The sequence below is a fragment of the Vitis riparia genome, chromosome 14 (genome assembly GCF_004353265.1).
Source record: "Vitis riparia cultivar Riparia Gloire de Montpellier isolate 1030 chromosome 14, EGFV_Vit.rip_1.0, whole genome shotgun sequence".
Lineage (NCBI taxonomy): Eukaryota > Viridiplantae > Streptophyta > Magnoliopsida > Vitales > Vitaceae > Vitis > Vitis riparia.
Window position 1 is genome coordinate 29,494,486 of NC_048444.1, and position 15,751 is coordinate 29,510,236.

At 37.0% G+C, this 15,751-nt stretch overlaps 3 protein-coding genes across 5 annotated transcripts; 2 read left to right on the forward strand and 1 right to left on the reverse strand.

Moving 5' to 3' along the window:
- Window positions 1-2,211: 2,211 nt before the first annotated feature.
- Window positions 2,212-5,669, forward strand: LOC117929637 (cyprosin-like). Of its 2 annotated transcripts, none has more exons than XM_034849988.1 (14): window positions 2,212-2,282; window positions 2,559-2,926; window positions 3,015-3,075; window positions 3,177-3,271; window positions 3,360-3,472; window positions 3,563-3,731; window positions 3,841-3,880; window positions 4,079-4,143; window positions 4,215-4,328; window positions 4,430-4,494; window positions 4,764-4,920; window positions 5,013-5,132; window positions 5,223-5,311; window positions 5,395-5,669. In XM_034849988.1, exons 2-14 carry the CDS (start codon window positions 2,570-2,572, stop codon window positions 5,480-5,482), a joined length of 1,533 nt encoding a protein of 510 aa, XP_034705879.1. In that variant the 5' UTR covers window positions 2,212-2,282; window positions 2,559-2,569; the 3' UTR covers window positions 5,483-5,669. The 2 variants fall into 2 exon arrangements, with proteins under 2 accessions (XP_034705879.1, XP_034705878.1); XM_034849987.1 differs by lacking the exon at window positions 2,212-2,282 and adding an exon at window positions 2,338-2,365.
- Window positions 5,670-7,798: 2,129 nt separating this feature from the next.
- LOC117929641 lies at window positions 7,799-9,827 on the reverse strand. Its single transcript, XM_034849993.1, has 3 exons — window positions 9,608-9,827; window positions 9,106-9,296; window positions 7,799-8,169 (listed from the first exon to the last, which is right to left on the reverse strand). Exons 2-3 carry the CDS (start codon window positions 9,251-9,253, stop codon window positions 8,027-8,029), a joined length of 291 nt encoding a protein of 96 aa, XP_034705884.1. The 5' UTR covers window positions 9,254-9,296; window positions 9,608-9,827; the 3' UTR covers window positions 7,799-8,026.
- Window positions 9,828-11,119: 1,292 nt separating this feature from the next.
- LOC117929638 (aspartic proteinase oryzasin-1-like) lies at window positions 11,120-15,554 on the forward strand. Of its 2 annotated transcripts, none has more exons than XM_034849989.1 (14): window positions 11,120-11,237; window positions 12,247-12,614; window positions 12,697-12,757; window positions 12,891-12,985; window positions 13,074-13,186; window positions 13,326-13,494; window positions 13,597-13,636; window positions 13,943-14,007; window positions 14,137-14,250; window positions 14,351-14,397; window positions 14,583-14,742; window positions 14,827-14,946; window positions 15,069-15,157; window positions 15,235-15,554. In XM_034849989.1, the coding sequence occupies exons 2-14, from the start codon at window positions 12,264-12,266 to the stop codon at window positions 15,317-15,319; spliced, it is 1,509 nt and encodes a 502-aa protein (XP_034705880.1). In that variant the 5' UTR covers window positions 11,120-11,237; window positions 12,247-12,263; the 3' UTR covers window positions 15,320-15,554. The 2 variants fall into 2 exon arrangements, with proteins under 2 accessions (XP_034705880.1, XP_034705881.1); XM_034849990.1 differs by lacking the exon at window positions 11,120-11,237 and adding an exon at window positions 11,312-11,375.
- The last annotated feature ends 197 nt before the right edge of the window (window positions 15,555-15,751 follow it).

A 15,751-nucleotide genomic window follows, 5' to 3' on the forward strand; every position in this document is an offset into this window, starting at 1 on the left:
AATAGATTTAGCAAATTAAATGTTAAAATGGTTGTGTAGCTTAGTTGGCTCTAAACTTGTTTCCATAAGCCCATGTTCAAGTTTCCATCATGCAAATTGCAAATTTCCCTTTTATTACAAGCGAAATGCATCTCACATCGGAAAACCACAAATCAAAAGTTCAGAGTAAATATCTTGTACATCTCCATATAGTGAAATTAAGATGATGGGCCTGGAATAGAAAAAGGTTGGGCTTGTAACTTGAATGACCCACTAAAGTTTTGGGTCAAATATGGGTTGATCGACTCTTATGAAACTGGTCGATTTATCCGACTCGCCGGTTTAGGCAGTTAGTTGGTGGTCTAGCCTTGAACAAACTCATTTCATCGGATTAGATCGGAACAAACCTCATATGTTCTTGGTATCCACTAGTATACCAATAAATTGTTATAATTACCTGAATTTAATTAGTAAAAACCTAGTGCTCTGTTATGATACCTTCCCGAAAATTAACATAAACTCTAGACTTAGACTTGAGTTTTTAAGAACATGCTTTTCCAAATAATAAGTCATTTTTAAGGTTTTATTTTTTAATTTTCTCATTAAAAATAAATAAAAATAAAGGATGATTCCAACTTTTTTTAAAATTAATTTTTCACAATAAAAAGTAAGTCTCATTATTAAGTCGAGACATACGTAAAAATAAAATAAAATGTGGGTTCACAAAAGGTTATGCATGACCAAACACAAAGCAAATCTACATGAACAATCCAATGACTTAACAATCCTTCGTCTGAAACTTTTTCAAGAACATGGCTTTAGTATTTCATCACCTTAGACGACCCAATATGGCTACCATAGTTGTGAGTGTTATAAAGATTCAAGATTCGGACGCGGAGAGGATCCTGTCCTTTTAGACCCAAGGTATGCCCTTGCATGCTGATCGGGCGAAAGACATTATTAGCTGGGGAGTTTGGTTGGGGTATAGCACATCTGTTGAATGATAACAAAGGTGTCCTAAGATGAGTTCGACGAGAATAGAAATTTCGTATGGAACAAAGGAGTAAAAGCTCATTTGATTTTGATTTCTAGAAAAACAATGAAGTAGAACATTCCATACTGCAATCTGCAAAGAAGCCAGAATCTCAATCCTCCTGTTAATCTAGAACAGGATTTTGCATCTGAATTCAGAAGCTTTTCATCCTCAAAGCCATTTAACACCTCACTGATACAACTCAAAGCTTTCTTTGCAAAACCCATCGACCATGGCTTCATCTTTTAGCCAGTTAGTACTTACAAAGTAGCAGGTTGCCAATGGGGAAAAATGCATACGAGCCAAATTGAAGAACACTACGCTAGCAATTGATCAATGCAATTAAAATACATCTAACTTCTTTGACTATGCATTTAATAACGCATTATTCTATTTAATATAAAAAATAATCACACTCACGGCAGATAATAAGAGATGACCCATTTATCTTCAATATCTAAGTATTTTAATAACAATGCTAATGCTGAAAACAAAATCTAAGTTTCGATTTTTATGAAACATCTTTCTGACTCCAACATTTTCTCGACCGTTTAGAAGGCGAACCCTGGGACAGACACTAAATACAAAGATGCAGAGGGGGATTCATCGTTCAGACATACCTGGCAGGCGTTTGGGCAAAAGGGTTTCCAATTATTTAACAGGGCTTTTGTGATTGTGATTGTGATTTCTCTCTGTGAATGCAGGGGTGCAATCATTGGTGAGAGAAGATATATAGAGGGGTTGTCCCTGTGGGAATTATCCTCGATGACCAAACTTTTCTTGGCCCATTCCTCCCTGATAATAGTCAAACAGGAGTTCTAGGAAGAATCAAAATGTTAGGCCAAAAGGGTCCAGAAAATGAAGAAGAGAGCGAACGGAAAAACACTTCAAGGTGATGTCTTTTACTGTTGTCCTGATCAGCCTGTAGAATGATAACTTCAGCTTTTAACTTTCTACTTTCTTTGTCATTCTAGATTTGTAATGATGAGAGATTGAAAACGTCTCTTTCAAGATGGGAGTGTTGGTGCGGACTCAAATCTCAACATCACACGTACTTTCCTTTCCTTGCTTGTCTATAATCCAATTTTTCTCATGGAAATTTCTAGGCAGTTTCCACTACCAACCTGAAGAACTTCCACCATTATCACTAGTATGTAAGCCTACAAAGTCCCAGCTGTGTTCCTATTCTATTCATTAAGCTCACGGCCTCTCCTTTACTTAAATATCTCACCCTCAACTCTATTTTTTTTTAACTCCTGCTCCAATCAAGGTCAGCACTTGCCACTTTATATTAACGCATGCATGAGTCTTTTCTTCTGGTGTTCTTTTCCCTCTTTTGAATGCATATATTTGGTGGGTTCAGTGGGATTTATCACCTGTGTTGTTTGTATAATTCAGAATCTAGCTTCTCCTTCTGACTTGGTTGTGTTCTATATTCTGTATGGCTTCATTTTGAGATATGGGTTTGATAGTCTTCTGGGTCATGGATGAAACAGAATGAATTCCCATCTGATCATCTTTACCATTTGTTCATTCTTTGCAACAGCATTTCTAGCTATGAAAATGAGGCAAGGGTATCTTTGGGCGGCTTTCTGTTTGTGGGCTTTGACATTTCCTCTTCTTCAAGCTTCCTCCGATGGCTTGGTGAGAATTGGATTGAAGAAGTGGCGCTTAGATTATAATAGGATTAGAGCTGCCAGAATGGCAAGAAGGGCAAAATCAATTGGGGGTGTTGTAAAGAGCATGTATCAAGGTTTAGGTGATTCAGATGGAGAGTCAGTGCTCCTAAGGAACTACATGGATGCCCAATACTATGGAGAGATTGGCATTGGAACACCACCCCAGAACTTCACCGTTGTATTTGATACTGGCAGTGCCAATCTTTGGGTCCCCTCTACCAAATGCCATTTCTCAGTGAGTTCTGCTGAAATTTCAATTCTAAATGTTACCTGTTTATACTTTCCTTAATACAGAATTGATTAATTCATTCAACTTTGTACAGATTGCCTGCCTTTTCCATTCCAAGTACAACTCAAGGCTGTCCACAACATACATTGATCTGGGTAATTTTATCAGTCCAGTGTCCTTCAGTTTTTCCTGCTGTATAGGTGCTTGGTCTGTAGAAGACTTATGCTCAAGTCTTTCATTCCAATTTGTGATCCAGGAAAAGAAGGTGAAATACATTATGGGTCTGGATCAATTTCTGGTGTCTTCAGTCAAGATAACGTTCAAGTTGGGAGTATGGCTATCAAAAATCAAGTGGGTTCTTATTCTGTGTTTGGGTTTCATTTTGAACTGATACTCTGCCTGTTGGCTGCATTGATGGTCATAATGTACTATTTTTCAGGTTTTTATTGAGGCTACACGAGAGGCAAGCCTTGTATTCGTATTGGGAAAGTTTGATGGGATTCTTGGGCTCGGTTTCGAGGAAATTGTTGTTGGGAATGCCACACCAGTTTGGTATAGTTTTCTCTGAAATTGAGCTTTGGAACTGTGATTTCAATTGTTGTGGGGTTTTTTTGAATGCAATGATTCATGTTAAGAGAACAGGTACAATTTGCTTCGGCAAGGTCTTGTGCAAGAAGACATCTTCTCTTTCTGGCTAAACCGGGATCCACAAGCCACCGATGGAGGTGAGATTGTTTTTGGTGGTGTCGACAAGAGACACTTCAAGGGGCAGCACACTTATGCGTCAATCACTCAAAAGGGTTACTGGCAGGTGAGTGAACTTAATTTAGTAAAAGTTCCAGGCCAAATTGGTCCCATTTTCATTCATTCCCTAAAACCAACTGATTTCATTTCTTTTTTTTTTTTTTTTGTTCTCGCAGTTTGAAATGGGAGAGTTTCTTATTGGATACCAATCAACAGGTGACCCTATAGAATCTGAATTCATCTTGTTAATATGCTGCAGGCCCAAGTTTTTGTTTAATTTCCCAGATACCGATCTTTTTTCCATATTACATTATTGAAGCTGAAGAAAACCAGTTCACTACATTTCCATTAGTACTCTGACAATCTAACAAATCTGGGAATCTTTCAATTTTGTGAATTTTTTTTCCATTTCAGGCTTTTGTGAGGCAGGTTGTGCAGCTATTGTAGATTCAGGAACATCCTTAATTGCTGGCCCAACGGTATGTCCTTTGTTCTTTTTCAGACAATGGTTTTTTAGCTTCAGTTTTTCTGATTGGCCTATCCATTTCAGGCGATCGTGACTGAAATCAACCATGCAATTGGAGCAGAAGGAATCGTGAGCCAGGAATGTAAAGAAGTAGTTTCCCAATACGGAAACATGATATGGGATCTTCTAATATCAAGGGTGAATGAGTTTATCATCTTTGCCACTTCCCATTCACCATACATTACTGTAATATTTAGCTTCCAAGGGAAAATGTTAAAACTTAACTTTCATGTAAACAGGTACAACCTGATGCAGTATGTTCACAGATTGGTTTATGTAACTTCAATGGGTCTCAGATTGAGAGGTCAGGAAGTTCATACTGTCTCATGGTCAGTTCATTCTCAAAGTTCACATTATAAAATCCATCTGTTCTCAGAGGGCTCTCACAGGAGCACTTTTCAGGAAATGGTTGTTTTCTGTTAGAACTTCCTGCAGATTTTATTCAAAACAGTTCCCCCATGCTTCAGCTAATAGATTTTGTTGAAGGGCTTCCCCCCAGTTCACTTCTGATGCAGTTACATATTTTCCAAAAAACAATACCTTAACTTGAAAGCTAAACGGAATCTCTTGCAGCCCACGAATCAAGACAGTGGTTGAGGAAGAAGACGCGAGAGGAACAAAAGTTGGGAATGAAGTTTGGTGCACTGCTTGCGAGATGACAGTGATTTGGATCCAGAACCAGCTAAAACAAAGAAAAACAAAGGAGATAATATTCAGCTATGTAACTGAGGTGATTTACTGTGAAAAGATATCCTCAGTTGGGAAGCCTTCCCTAGCAGTTTTCATTTGAGTGTCAAGTATTGAAATTTGTATGTTTTTCAGCTCTGCCAGAGTCTGCCAAGTCCAATGGGAGAATCAGTAGTTGACTGCGGTAGAGTTCCCTACATGCCAGATGTTACATTCACCATTGCAGATAAGCATTTCACCCTGACCCCAAAAGAGGTTAGATTTCATTCTCAGGTTGTCTCTTCCAGTCTCAATGTCTCTGTATTCATACTGCCATTACTTCATAAAAACCAATTTACTTTTCAGTATGTTCTAAAAACTGGTGAAGGCATTACAACCGTCTGCCTCAGTGGATTTATTGCTTTGGATGTGCCTCCTCCTAGGGGTCCTCTGTGGTAAGTCATAGTACAGTCAGCATCCAAGATTAGGAGTTATGAGCCTTTTTTTCTTTACCCAATGTGTATGCTGTATTTTGCAGGATTCTTGGAGATATATTCATGGGGGTTTATCACACTGTATTTGACTATGGTAATCTCCAAGTGGGTTTTGCTGAAGCTATGCAGTGACTCTCCAATCTCCAACAGTCTCCTTACATTTATTTACTGATCATCTGTTGCTTCTGAGTAAAGCTTATAGGGCATTTATTATGCAGATTGTGATCCCAGTTGTCATAGGTTATTAATAATGTGTGTGCATAAATGTAATGTTCATATATTTGCGAGAAAATACAGGTCATTCAATGTTTTAACTTCACATAGGGAACCATTCCTCTTCTTAATCCAACTCAATACATATAAACTACATTGCAGGTCGAAGCTGGCCTTAAACAAGGTCGATTCTAAATAGATATTCTGATATCACATTCAAAATCGACCAGGCATGTCAAAACAGGACCAGAAAAAAGAAAAAAAATCTGTTTCAATTTTCGGCTTAAGTTCTGCAGGCTTTGGAATCTTTCACAAAATTCTGGGAGATTCATATATTACCAACTGCTCCAAAGTTGAGCAGCCCTTTTGAAAGGGAATCTGCAGCAAGTTAAGTGATGTAAGGATCTAAGAAAATGATGAATCAAGATTTGGAGAGATCAGTTGTCTGTGTCAAGAAATTGGGATGGCTCCACATGCCTCCCCTGCCACGTTTAAACCAATCAATTACCTCATGATTGTCCCTTTCAACCCCAAAAGACAAAGGTAATCCTAATCTTTTCTGCCTCAAAACAAGGAGAAGGAAACCAACACCAAAATCTCAGAATAAAGGGATTATGCTTTGAAACCATCTTTTTCTTTTGATGGGGAAGTCTGAAAAGGCTAAAAAGATGGTTAAAGTAGAAGTAAAATTTAGTAGTCGAAATGGCTAGTTTACACAAGGCAGGCATATCCACTCCTTGTAGAAATGAAAACTAGTCCATATTAAAAATATATACTACTAGAGAGCCGCCTCATTCATTTGAATGCCAGAGTACATTATGTCAAGTGACCTCCTTCTCAGCTTTACTGCTCCTGTTCTTTAAAATAATCATATATTGATATGGGACGTTATGCAGTATGCTGGGTTTTGTCACAAAAGGCTCGATTGCAGCAGATACGTCAATGCCAATTCTGATCTTTTTGAACCACTAAATCCTAGCTTAATTTGGGACTTGCTCACTCTCCACTCAGTTCCCCACATCTCTATATTTAGTTAGTGCTTTTTTTTCATGTCTAGTCAATATAGGCAATTGTAGCATGGAGGGTTGTATATGATTGGAATATCCATCTACTACAACTAAACCATCTAATTATGAGTGCTGCTACTTCCAGTTACATTTTCAATCAGATCTTCAATGAGCAGTCATATAAAAACACACTTCAGTAATTTTTCTCCTTTGAAGTAAAAGAGCTCATTTTGGTGTTTATTGCAATTATAATTTGTGACAATGAAAAATCATAGAAAACCCACTTGTGAGTAGTATACAAAAACAGTTGGGTATCCTTTTCCCCGCTTTTTGGTCTTTGGAACATCACGAAGGGGGGCATCTCTGAGCAATCAGTCAAGTGTTTAGTTAAAAGTTAGAACCTATTCAAAACAACAATCAAGCTCCTTAATAAATTAGGGAAATAAATATGTGATGAGGCTTAAATATATGACCTCTCACCAAAGGGCGTCATAAAGGCTTAAACTAGTAGAATTTGACACAAAGTGGTAATCCTCTGCACTGATGCTGTTAGGACCTTTACAGGGGTGTCTAGAGGCTACAAGACAGATTTATAAACTTTCTATTCAATGGAGGAAATGAAATTGGTTCCATGGGAATCACAGGATCAGCCACATCCAAATATTCAATATGACAAAAGAAAAAAGGTAATAACCCATTTGGAACAGAGGTTTCTTTCAAGCTGGCCATGGAAACATCAGTGCTCCTCATCTTAGGAGTGAAACAGTTGGAGAACATTTGGAATAGGTAGTGATTAGCCACTGCCACATAGTGATCATATTCAGAAAACATGATAACTATTTGCTATTTTGGTTTGGTATGAGCTGCATGAAATGTTAGGTCAAAAAAGAAAACAACTTCCATGCCACTGGCTCCCCAAGATCTTATGCACTGCTACTGGATAAAACAGCAATTCTATAGTGTGCATCGTGATCTCGATTCTTTTCCTAAGAATTTTCTTTTTCGTTTTATCTAACATGTTTCCCTTTCAGTAAAGATCTGTTAGGATGCATCCAGGTGAAAACTCACACGAGTCCCACTAAAAATCAAGGGTTACGCTTGTTTTCAACCAAACAGTACTCCTGAAAATGATCTCTTCATGAAATGTCCACCAGAATTTTCCTAAAACTGAACAGATAAAATTATCCTAAATGCCGAATCCTTCATTCCCCTAAAAGAAAAAAGCAAAAACATCTCAAACACTACATTTCCATTAGCATAATCACAATGTAAACTAACAGGAAATTTATTTTCAGTTAACAGATACTAGCCCGCACACTGAGCACCAGTAGTAGTTACATGAAATTAGTCCTGGTATTCCGTGGAGGAAATACAAAATAAAATCATTTTCCCACACGAGACAAATAAAAGAGTACTCATTCACGTTCCAGTTTGAATACCTCTTAGTAATCTAGCATTATTTTTTGTTGTCATAAGCTGCTATATTCTGCGGCTCACATGCAGGACTAAAGAGGCGGACTAGCAAAGCACTGCTCGAGCTCACAGATACTGCTCCACAAGCTGCCCACCGAAGACTTCTGGGCACTGTAATTCTAGGACCTGCATAAGCATTAAAAAGTATATATATATATAATGTGATTCTAGCAAAATAGAATTGGGTGAGTGGAATTTTGGTATAATTACTAGTGAAGATGTCAAAATATAAAGAGCTAAAGTAAAAGTAATTCAGTTTAAAGATTAAACACAGTCCACTCCACCCACCCAAAAGAAGTTTAAGGTCTAAATTTTGTCCTATATGGGTAGAGTTTTTCTGACTTCCTCTTCTCTTTTCCATTTTCACTCACCAAGGAGCCAAGTTGTGTAATCCTGACAATGTTTATTTTAACTCTCCATGGTGTTGGAAAAAGTGGTTTTCGAGTATGGTAGGTTGGTGGGTTGCCTTTCATCACATGGATGTATTTCAACAAAATAAGGTTTTGCATGCCTTCAATCATGAAAGTCCTTTTGGAACATTTTAAATAACTAGTGTAAGATGTCAATCAATGTAACTTAAACAGCAGAACATCAGTTCAAATTTCGTTAGCTTTATTTTGAAGATTTAGTAATGAATAATCTTTTGAAGAAGAAAACAAACATCCCCAACATCTGGACAATGCATAAACAACTTTTGTGACACAATATTCCAATCTCAAAGCATCAGATCATGGATAGGCCCTTCTGTAAAACATATAAACATTTATGATAGCAAGAAAATGCATTGCAGGCAGAATAGTTTTTTTGGATATCAAAACTATAAAAACACTACAGCTGACTTTTCTAACTAAGAAGGTTCTGACAACTATCAGAAAGCCATAACAAGAGAAACCAAAAGTGAATCTACACTAACAATCACTTGAGTAAAGATTGAGGATAAATCAAGAGCATGGCTCCAGTCTTTCATCACCTTAATCAAACCAGCATGCTACCAAAGTTGGGGCTCTAATAAAAATCCAATCATACAGAGCATTGAAGATAAAATAACAACGAGGACCATACCGTAATGCAATCGACAAAGAATCCAGAATGCGAATCCCCCACCAACAGTAAAAAGTCCAGCGGTCTGTTTCATTAATCTAGAACAAGGTTTTGCATCTGACCTCATAAGCTCCCCATCAGAAAACCCAAAGAGACGCCTCAAAGCCATTTGACCCCTCAATGATATAATTCAAAGCTTTCTGTAGAAAACCCTGCACCATGGCTTCACACTTTAGATAGTGCTTACATAAAAAATGAGCTTCCCAACAAGAAATGGAGCAAAATGAACCCAATCCAAATCGAAGAAACGCAACACAGGCAAGTCCATGCAATCAAAAGTAACAATCAAAGCAGATAATTAGCGATGACCCATTATCCATCTTCAATTTCTGAACATATTAACAACAATTTTAATGCTACAAAAGACAAAACAAAATCAAGTTCTGGTTTCTATGAAACAATTTCTGACTCCGTCATTTTCTCGAACATTTGAAGGGCTAATACGATACAGAGGCGTTTTTACCTGGTAGGTCTTTGGGCAAATGGGTTTCCACTCTTCAATGTCCCTTAGGGTTTTCCTGTTTGTTGTCTGTGACTGTCACTATGAATTTGACGGTTTGCTTTAAAGCTCGACCGGTTCTGCCCCAATAAGCCAGCCCATTTGTGAGCCCAGTCTGATAAAACCCGGCGGTCATCTATCAATGGCTCAATCAATCACTTCTTTGTGACCGCCTTTGAGCCAGCCCATTGGCTTCATGTTTTTTTCTTAAATTTTGAGTCTTGACGAGTGATTGTAACTTGTAAGAGGGAATGCTAATAACTTTTTTTGGCATTTATGTGAAAAATGTGTAACCAGTCAAGGTATCAAGAAATTAGGTTTAGGTTTTGTTTGGTAACATTTTAGATAATGATTTTTAAAAATAGTTTTTGAGAATAATTCTTTTATTATTTTAACAATAATAAAATTTCGTTGAAAATAAAAATGTAAATAATGATTTTTTCAATTTATTTTCTATGAACCTACTAATCACTTCCTATAATGCAAAAGTTTTCAAAATATTCTTTATATTTTTAATTATTTCTTAAAATACTCTACAAAATATAACTTATATTTATTATTATTATTATTTGAAAAAAAACAGAATAAATTTAAAAAAAAATCTTTCAATTAATTTTTTTTTTCAAACCTATTTTTGAGTTAAGAAAAAAAGGTTATCTAGAAGAGTTCCATAGAGCTGTTGATTTTTGTGTATCCTTTTCCTTTGAAATAAAAGGTTTGGTATCAATATTTATCATACAGTGATTGATAATCATATATTAAATAAAGGGTGGGAAGGTTCTTTCCTGTTTTTATTGGCTATAAGTATTTTGTATATATATGTGTATTGTGGTGTCCTTTTTTTAAAAAAATAAAATAAAATTAGTCCTGCATGTTTGTTTATTAAAGAAAAATGTACTAAGAATAGACAAGAAAATTCATTTAGGAATAAAATTGAAAATAAAGATTTTTACAACAAATGGTTAGCATAATTGATGGTACAACTAGCATTACATAATATTGTTATTCATTACCCCTGTATAATTTGATAGACTCAATGATCCAAATAATGTCTTCATTTGTTTAAATTAAATGGGAGAGAGAATTCATCACACTCAAAAGCATTTGCGGGAGAATGCATATTTGGGTGCCGCTCCAAATTTGGGCCTGGTGAAAACATCTAAGAAATATATTGGATATATTTCCAGCAAAGTTTCTAATAATCAAAAAAGGTTTTCAAGGAAAAAAAATGAAAAATGAAAAATTCTAGGCCAAATGGGGCCCCCATATAGCGTTTTCATAAAAGGTTTGCTCTTCAAAATGATAGCTTTTTATAGGCAGTTTTGATCATCTAAAATACAGGTGCTTTCCTTACTGTGTCCTTTTTATTCCCTTGTTTGTAATGGAAATTTCTCAGCAGTTTCCAGTAACCCTCAATGGAGTCCCCCATCTGTACTGCAGCAATGGTGCGTATGGCTTTCCTTTCTCTCCACCAGGTAGAAGTGGGGTCACATAACATTTCTTTGGTTACAGACAAACTGGATTCACACCCACTTCTCCTCACTTAAATATCTCAGCCTGAACTGCATTTTCTTTTAACTCAGCTCCAATTAAGGTCAGTGCTAAGACTTGCTACTCTTTGTTGTTAATGCATGCGTGGGTGTTTTAGTGTTCTTTCATTTTTGATTTCATGCATTTGAGGGGTTTAGTGGGATATATCACCAGTTGTTTGTATATGTACCCAAGTATCCAGGTTCTCCTTCTAACTTAATGCTGTATGGTTTCATTCTAAGATGTGGACTTGATAGTTTTCTTCTTTTGTGTGTGTGAACTTTTGAGTATACTTTGTTAGATCATTTTCTATGAGTTAATTAGCACTTTTTTCTCGTGGGTTTCTTACTTTCTGGTGTGATCATTAAAAAAAAAAAAAAAAAGATTTGAGTTCTCAGTTTCTCTGTAATATAAGAACAATACACCAGGTTGTGACCATCTTCTCTTGTTCCACCATGTTGATGTGCTCTCAGTATTTAAAAAAGAAAAAGATTTTCTGGATGGGGTTGTTCAGCCTTTTCCTATGGCTCCTAATTGCTAGATTTTGGGTTCATTTCATTGTTGGCCTTCATCTCTACAACTAACTTTGTCTCTAAATATGACACCTTCCCTATTTTTCTCCTTAAAATCATACCCGAAAGTAATGGAAATGAATGTAGTAGTGATATAAGCTGTCATGGTAAACTTTTCTCTGCTTTAGGCCATTTCAAAGACAATATTAGGTTTCTTAAAAACAGTATAAAAATAAATTCTTTTTGCAATAGATCTGTACTTTATATCGAAGATCTTGTATTCAAACTTTGTCAAAGTGATCGTCAGTGAGCATCTTGTTTTTCATGTGGATAAACTAAATAAATTCTTTTTGAAATACATCTGTACTTTATATCTAAGATCTTGTATTCAAGTTTTGTCAAAGTCATTCTCAGTGAGCATCTTGTTTTTCATGTGGGTTTACCACATACATAATAGGCATATTGTTTCTTCCTGATTTCCCAAACACTCAGCTTTTGGTGACTACAATTTAAATACCAGACCTGCTTACCTTTTTTCCTTTTTTTCATTCTCTGCAACAGCATTTCTGGCTCTAAACATGAGGCAAGGAGTTGTTTGGGCAGCTTTTTGTTTGTGGGCTTTGATATGTCCTCTTCTTCCTGTTTACTCCCATGGCTTGGTGAGAATTGGTCTGAAGAAGCGGCCCCTGGACTTCAATAATATGAGAACTGCCAGAATAGCACAAATGCAAGGAAAAATTGGTGGTGGTGTAATGAGCAAGTATCATGGTTTTGATGATCCAGATGGAGAGTTTGTGTCACTGAAGAACTATTTGGATGCTCAATACTTTGGGGAGATTGGTATTGGAACACCACCCCAGAACTTCACTGTTGTATTTGATACTGGCAGCTCCAACCTCTGGGTCCCCTCGTCCAAATGTTATTTTTCTGTAAGTTCTGCTTTATTTCAGTTCTATAACCTCTTTATACTTCCTTAAATACAGAATTAACCCATTCATCACACACGTGCAGATTGCTTGCTTTTTCCATAACAAATACAAGGCAAGGCTGTCGAGTACATATACTAAGATTGGTAATGCTGTCAGTCCTGTGTCTTTTAGAGTTTCCTGCTGTTGATAGGTGCTTTATCTTGAATATAGGACTGTTTGTGGGTTTTCTGTTCATGGGACCTGCACTCAATTCTTTCTTTCCAATTTGTGATTCAGGAAGACCTGGTGAAATACATTATGGATCTGGATCAATTTCTGGTTTCTTCAGTCAAGATAATGTTGAAGTTGGGAGCCTTGTTGTTAAAGATCAAGTGGGTTCTTGTTTAGATTTTGGTTTTACTTTGAGGTGATTTTCTGGATTTTAGCTGCATTGATGGTTATGAATGTACCGGTTTCCAGGTTTTCATTGAGGCAACACGAGAGGGAAGTCTCACATTTGCACTGGCAAAGTTCGATGGGATTATGGGGCTCGGTTTTCAGGGAATTTCTGTTGGGAATGCTACCCCAGTTTGGTATAGATTTGTCTGAATTCAGTTTTTGAACTGCGATTTGCATTCCTGTTTCACTGGAATAAAAAGGAGATGCATTTTATTCTCTTCTATTTCTTTGCTTCTGGTGTTTTGAATGCAATGACTCATGGTAAGACTACAGGTCCACTATGCTTCAGCAAGGCCTTTTGCATGAAGAGCTCTTCTCTTTCTGGCTCAATCGGAATCCAAATGCCAATGAGGGAGGTGAGATTGTTTTTGGTGGTGTTGATAAAAGACACTTTAGGGGGAAGCATACTTTTGTTCCAGTCACTCAAGCGGGTTACTGGCAGGTGAGTGAATTTAATTAGTTGAAAATTCAAGGCCAAATCAATCATATTTCTATTTATTGATTAAAAGTAATTGATATATTTCATATCTTTTCATTTTGACAGTTCCGAATGGGCGATTTCCTTATTTCAAACCAAACAACAGGTGATCTTATAGAATCTGAAACATAGCTGGGATCTCTTATTTATCTTTGTTTGATCATTATTCATTTCTCTGGGAAAATGCGGGCAACTGACATGTAATATATTGCATGCTCAAGTTCTTGTTTAGTTTGACCTTGAAGTTTTACACACCAGTGAGTTTTCCCAATATCCATCTTGTTTAGAAAAATAAGACTGCATCCAAATACATTATATATTATCAAAATTCAAGAAAACCACTGTGAGAACCCTAATAAACCTACCAAATTTTCACTTTCATGGAATTTTTTTTTTTTTTGGTCCTTTTCAGGTGTTTGTGAGGGAGGTTGTTCAGCAATTGTAGATTCAGGAACATCCTTAATTGCTGGTCCAACGGTATTTCCTTCCTTTCTTTTTGGCAACTGGTATTACTAGAAGGATCTCCGGCTTTGCCGATCATTTTTCCCTTGTTTTCCTTACAATAGTTTCTAGCTCAAGTTTTTCTAATTAGCTGATCGATCACAGCTTGTTGTGACTCAAATCAACCATGCCATTGGAGCAGAAGGGATTGTGAGCATGGAATGCAAAGAAGTCGTTTCTCAGTATGGAAACATGATGTGGGATCTTTTAGTATCAGGGGTGGGTTTGTTTATTCTTTTTCACCACTTCCCATCTACCATACACATACTTTATTTTTAGCTTCAAAGCTCATTTTTATGTTTAATTTTCATTTAAGCAGGTACTACCCAGCAAAGTATGTTCGCAGATTGGTTTATGCATGGCCAGGTAAGAAAGTTCACACTGTTTCATGGTCATTTCATTCTCAATGTTTTCATAAACTCAATGTGTTTGTAGCCACATCTTTTGGGATGGCTTTTTCTCCAATGCCCTTCTGATTATTTCTTGGGTGATAAAAGGGTGGCATAGTCCAAAAACTACCATAACTTGAAACTGAGTGTTCTCTGGTGCAGCCCTGGTATCAGGACAGTGGTTGAAAAAGAGAAGATGGAGTCTGTTGAGGAAGTTGGGGATGTTGTTTTCTGCAATGCTTGTGAGATGATTGCTGTCTGGATCCAGAGCCAGCTGAAACAAATGAAAACAAAGGATAAAGTGCTCCGCTATGTGACTGAGGTGATTTGCTCTTAAAAGATCTCCTCAGTTGGTAATTCTGTTTGGTTGTCGTGTTGAAGTACTGAAACTTTCATGTTTTTCCAGCTGTGTGGGAGTCTACCAAGTCCAATGGGAGAATCGGTGATTGACTGTACTTCAGTTGCAAACATGCCAAATATTACATTCATCATTGGCGATAAAGCTTTCGACCTCACTCCAGACCAGGTCTAATTTTATTCTAACATGTCTCCTCCAGTCTCAGTCTCTTACTGTTCAACTATTCAACAGAAGTATAGTTTGGAAATCTCTGATCTTCCTCCTTCTGACATTGCTTGATTAACTTTCAGTATATTCTAAGAACTGGAGATGGCTCGGCCACCGTCTGTCTCAGTGGATTTACTGCTTTGGATGTGCCTCCTCCCAAGGGTCCTCTCTGGTGAGTTATCTCTGACTCGATTACTACTCATTAACTCAGTAACGATGATGCCTTACGCTGAGATTACATGCATGCAGGATACTTGGAGAGATATTCATGGGGGTTTATCACACTGTATTTGATTTTGGGGATCTAAGAATTGGTTTTGCTGAAGCTGCTTAGCAACTTAGAATCTGCAACCGCTTGCTTCTTTTTTTTTTTTGTATTTTTTTTTTCTAATGTAGTTGTGAAGCAATCGAATGATGGAACGAGCTTGTTGGTGATTGGTGATGGGTTATGCATAATAGCGAGTATTGATATTTGGAAGTTCATAAAAATGAATGTATATGTGTGCAAGCGCATGCGCGCCTCCTGGGTTTTGAATTTGAAATACATATAGTCCACTGCTTTAATTTTAGATGTTCCTCGTTCTCAGAAAAGGTCCAAATAAAGATCGGTTAGCCACAGTTACAGCTATGATGCGAATGCCATAGACAGCCAAATACACTACAGCTAAGTTTCAAGAAAGATCAGAAGCCGAGTTGTAATGCAGTACGGGGCACAAATGACGAACCCAGAAAATTTAAACCTGTGACTGCATCAAGCTGAGGACAA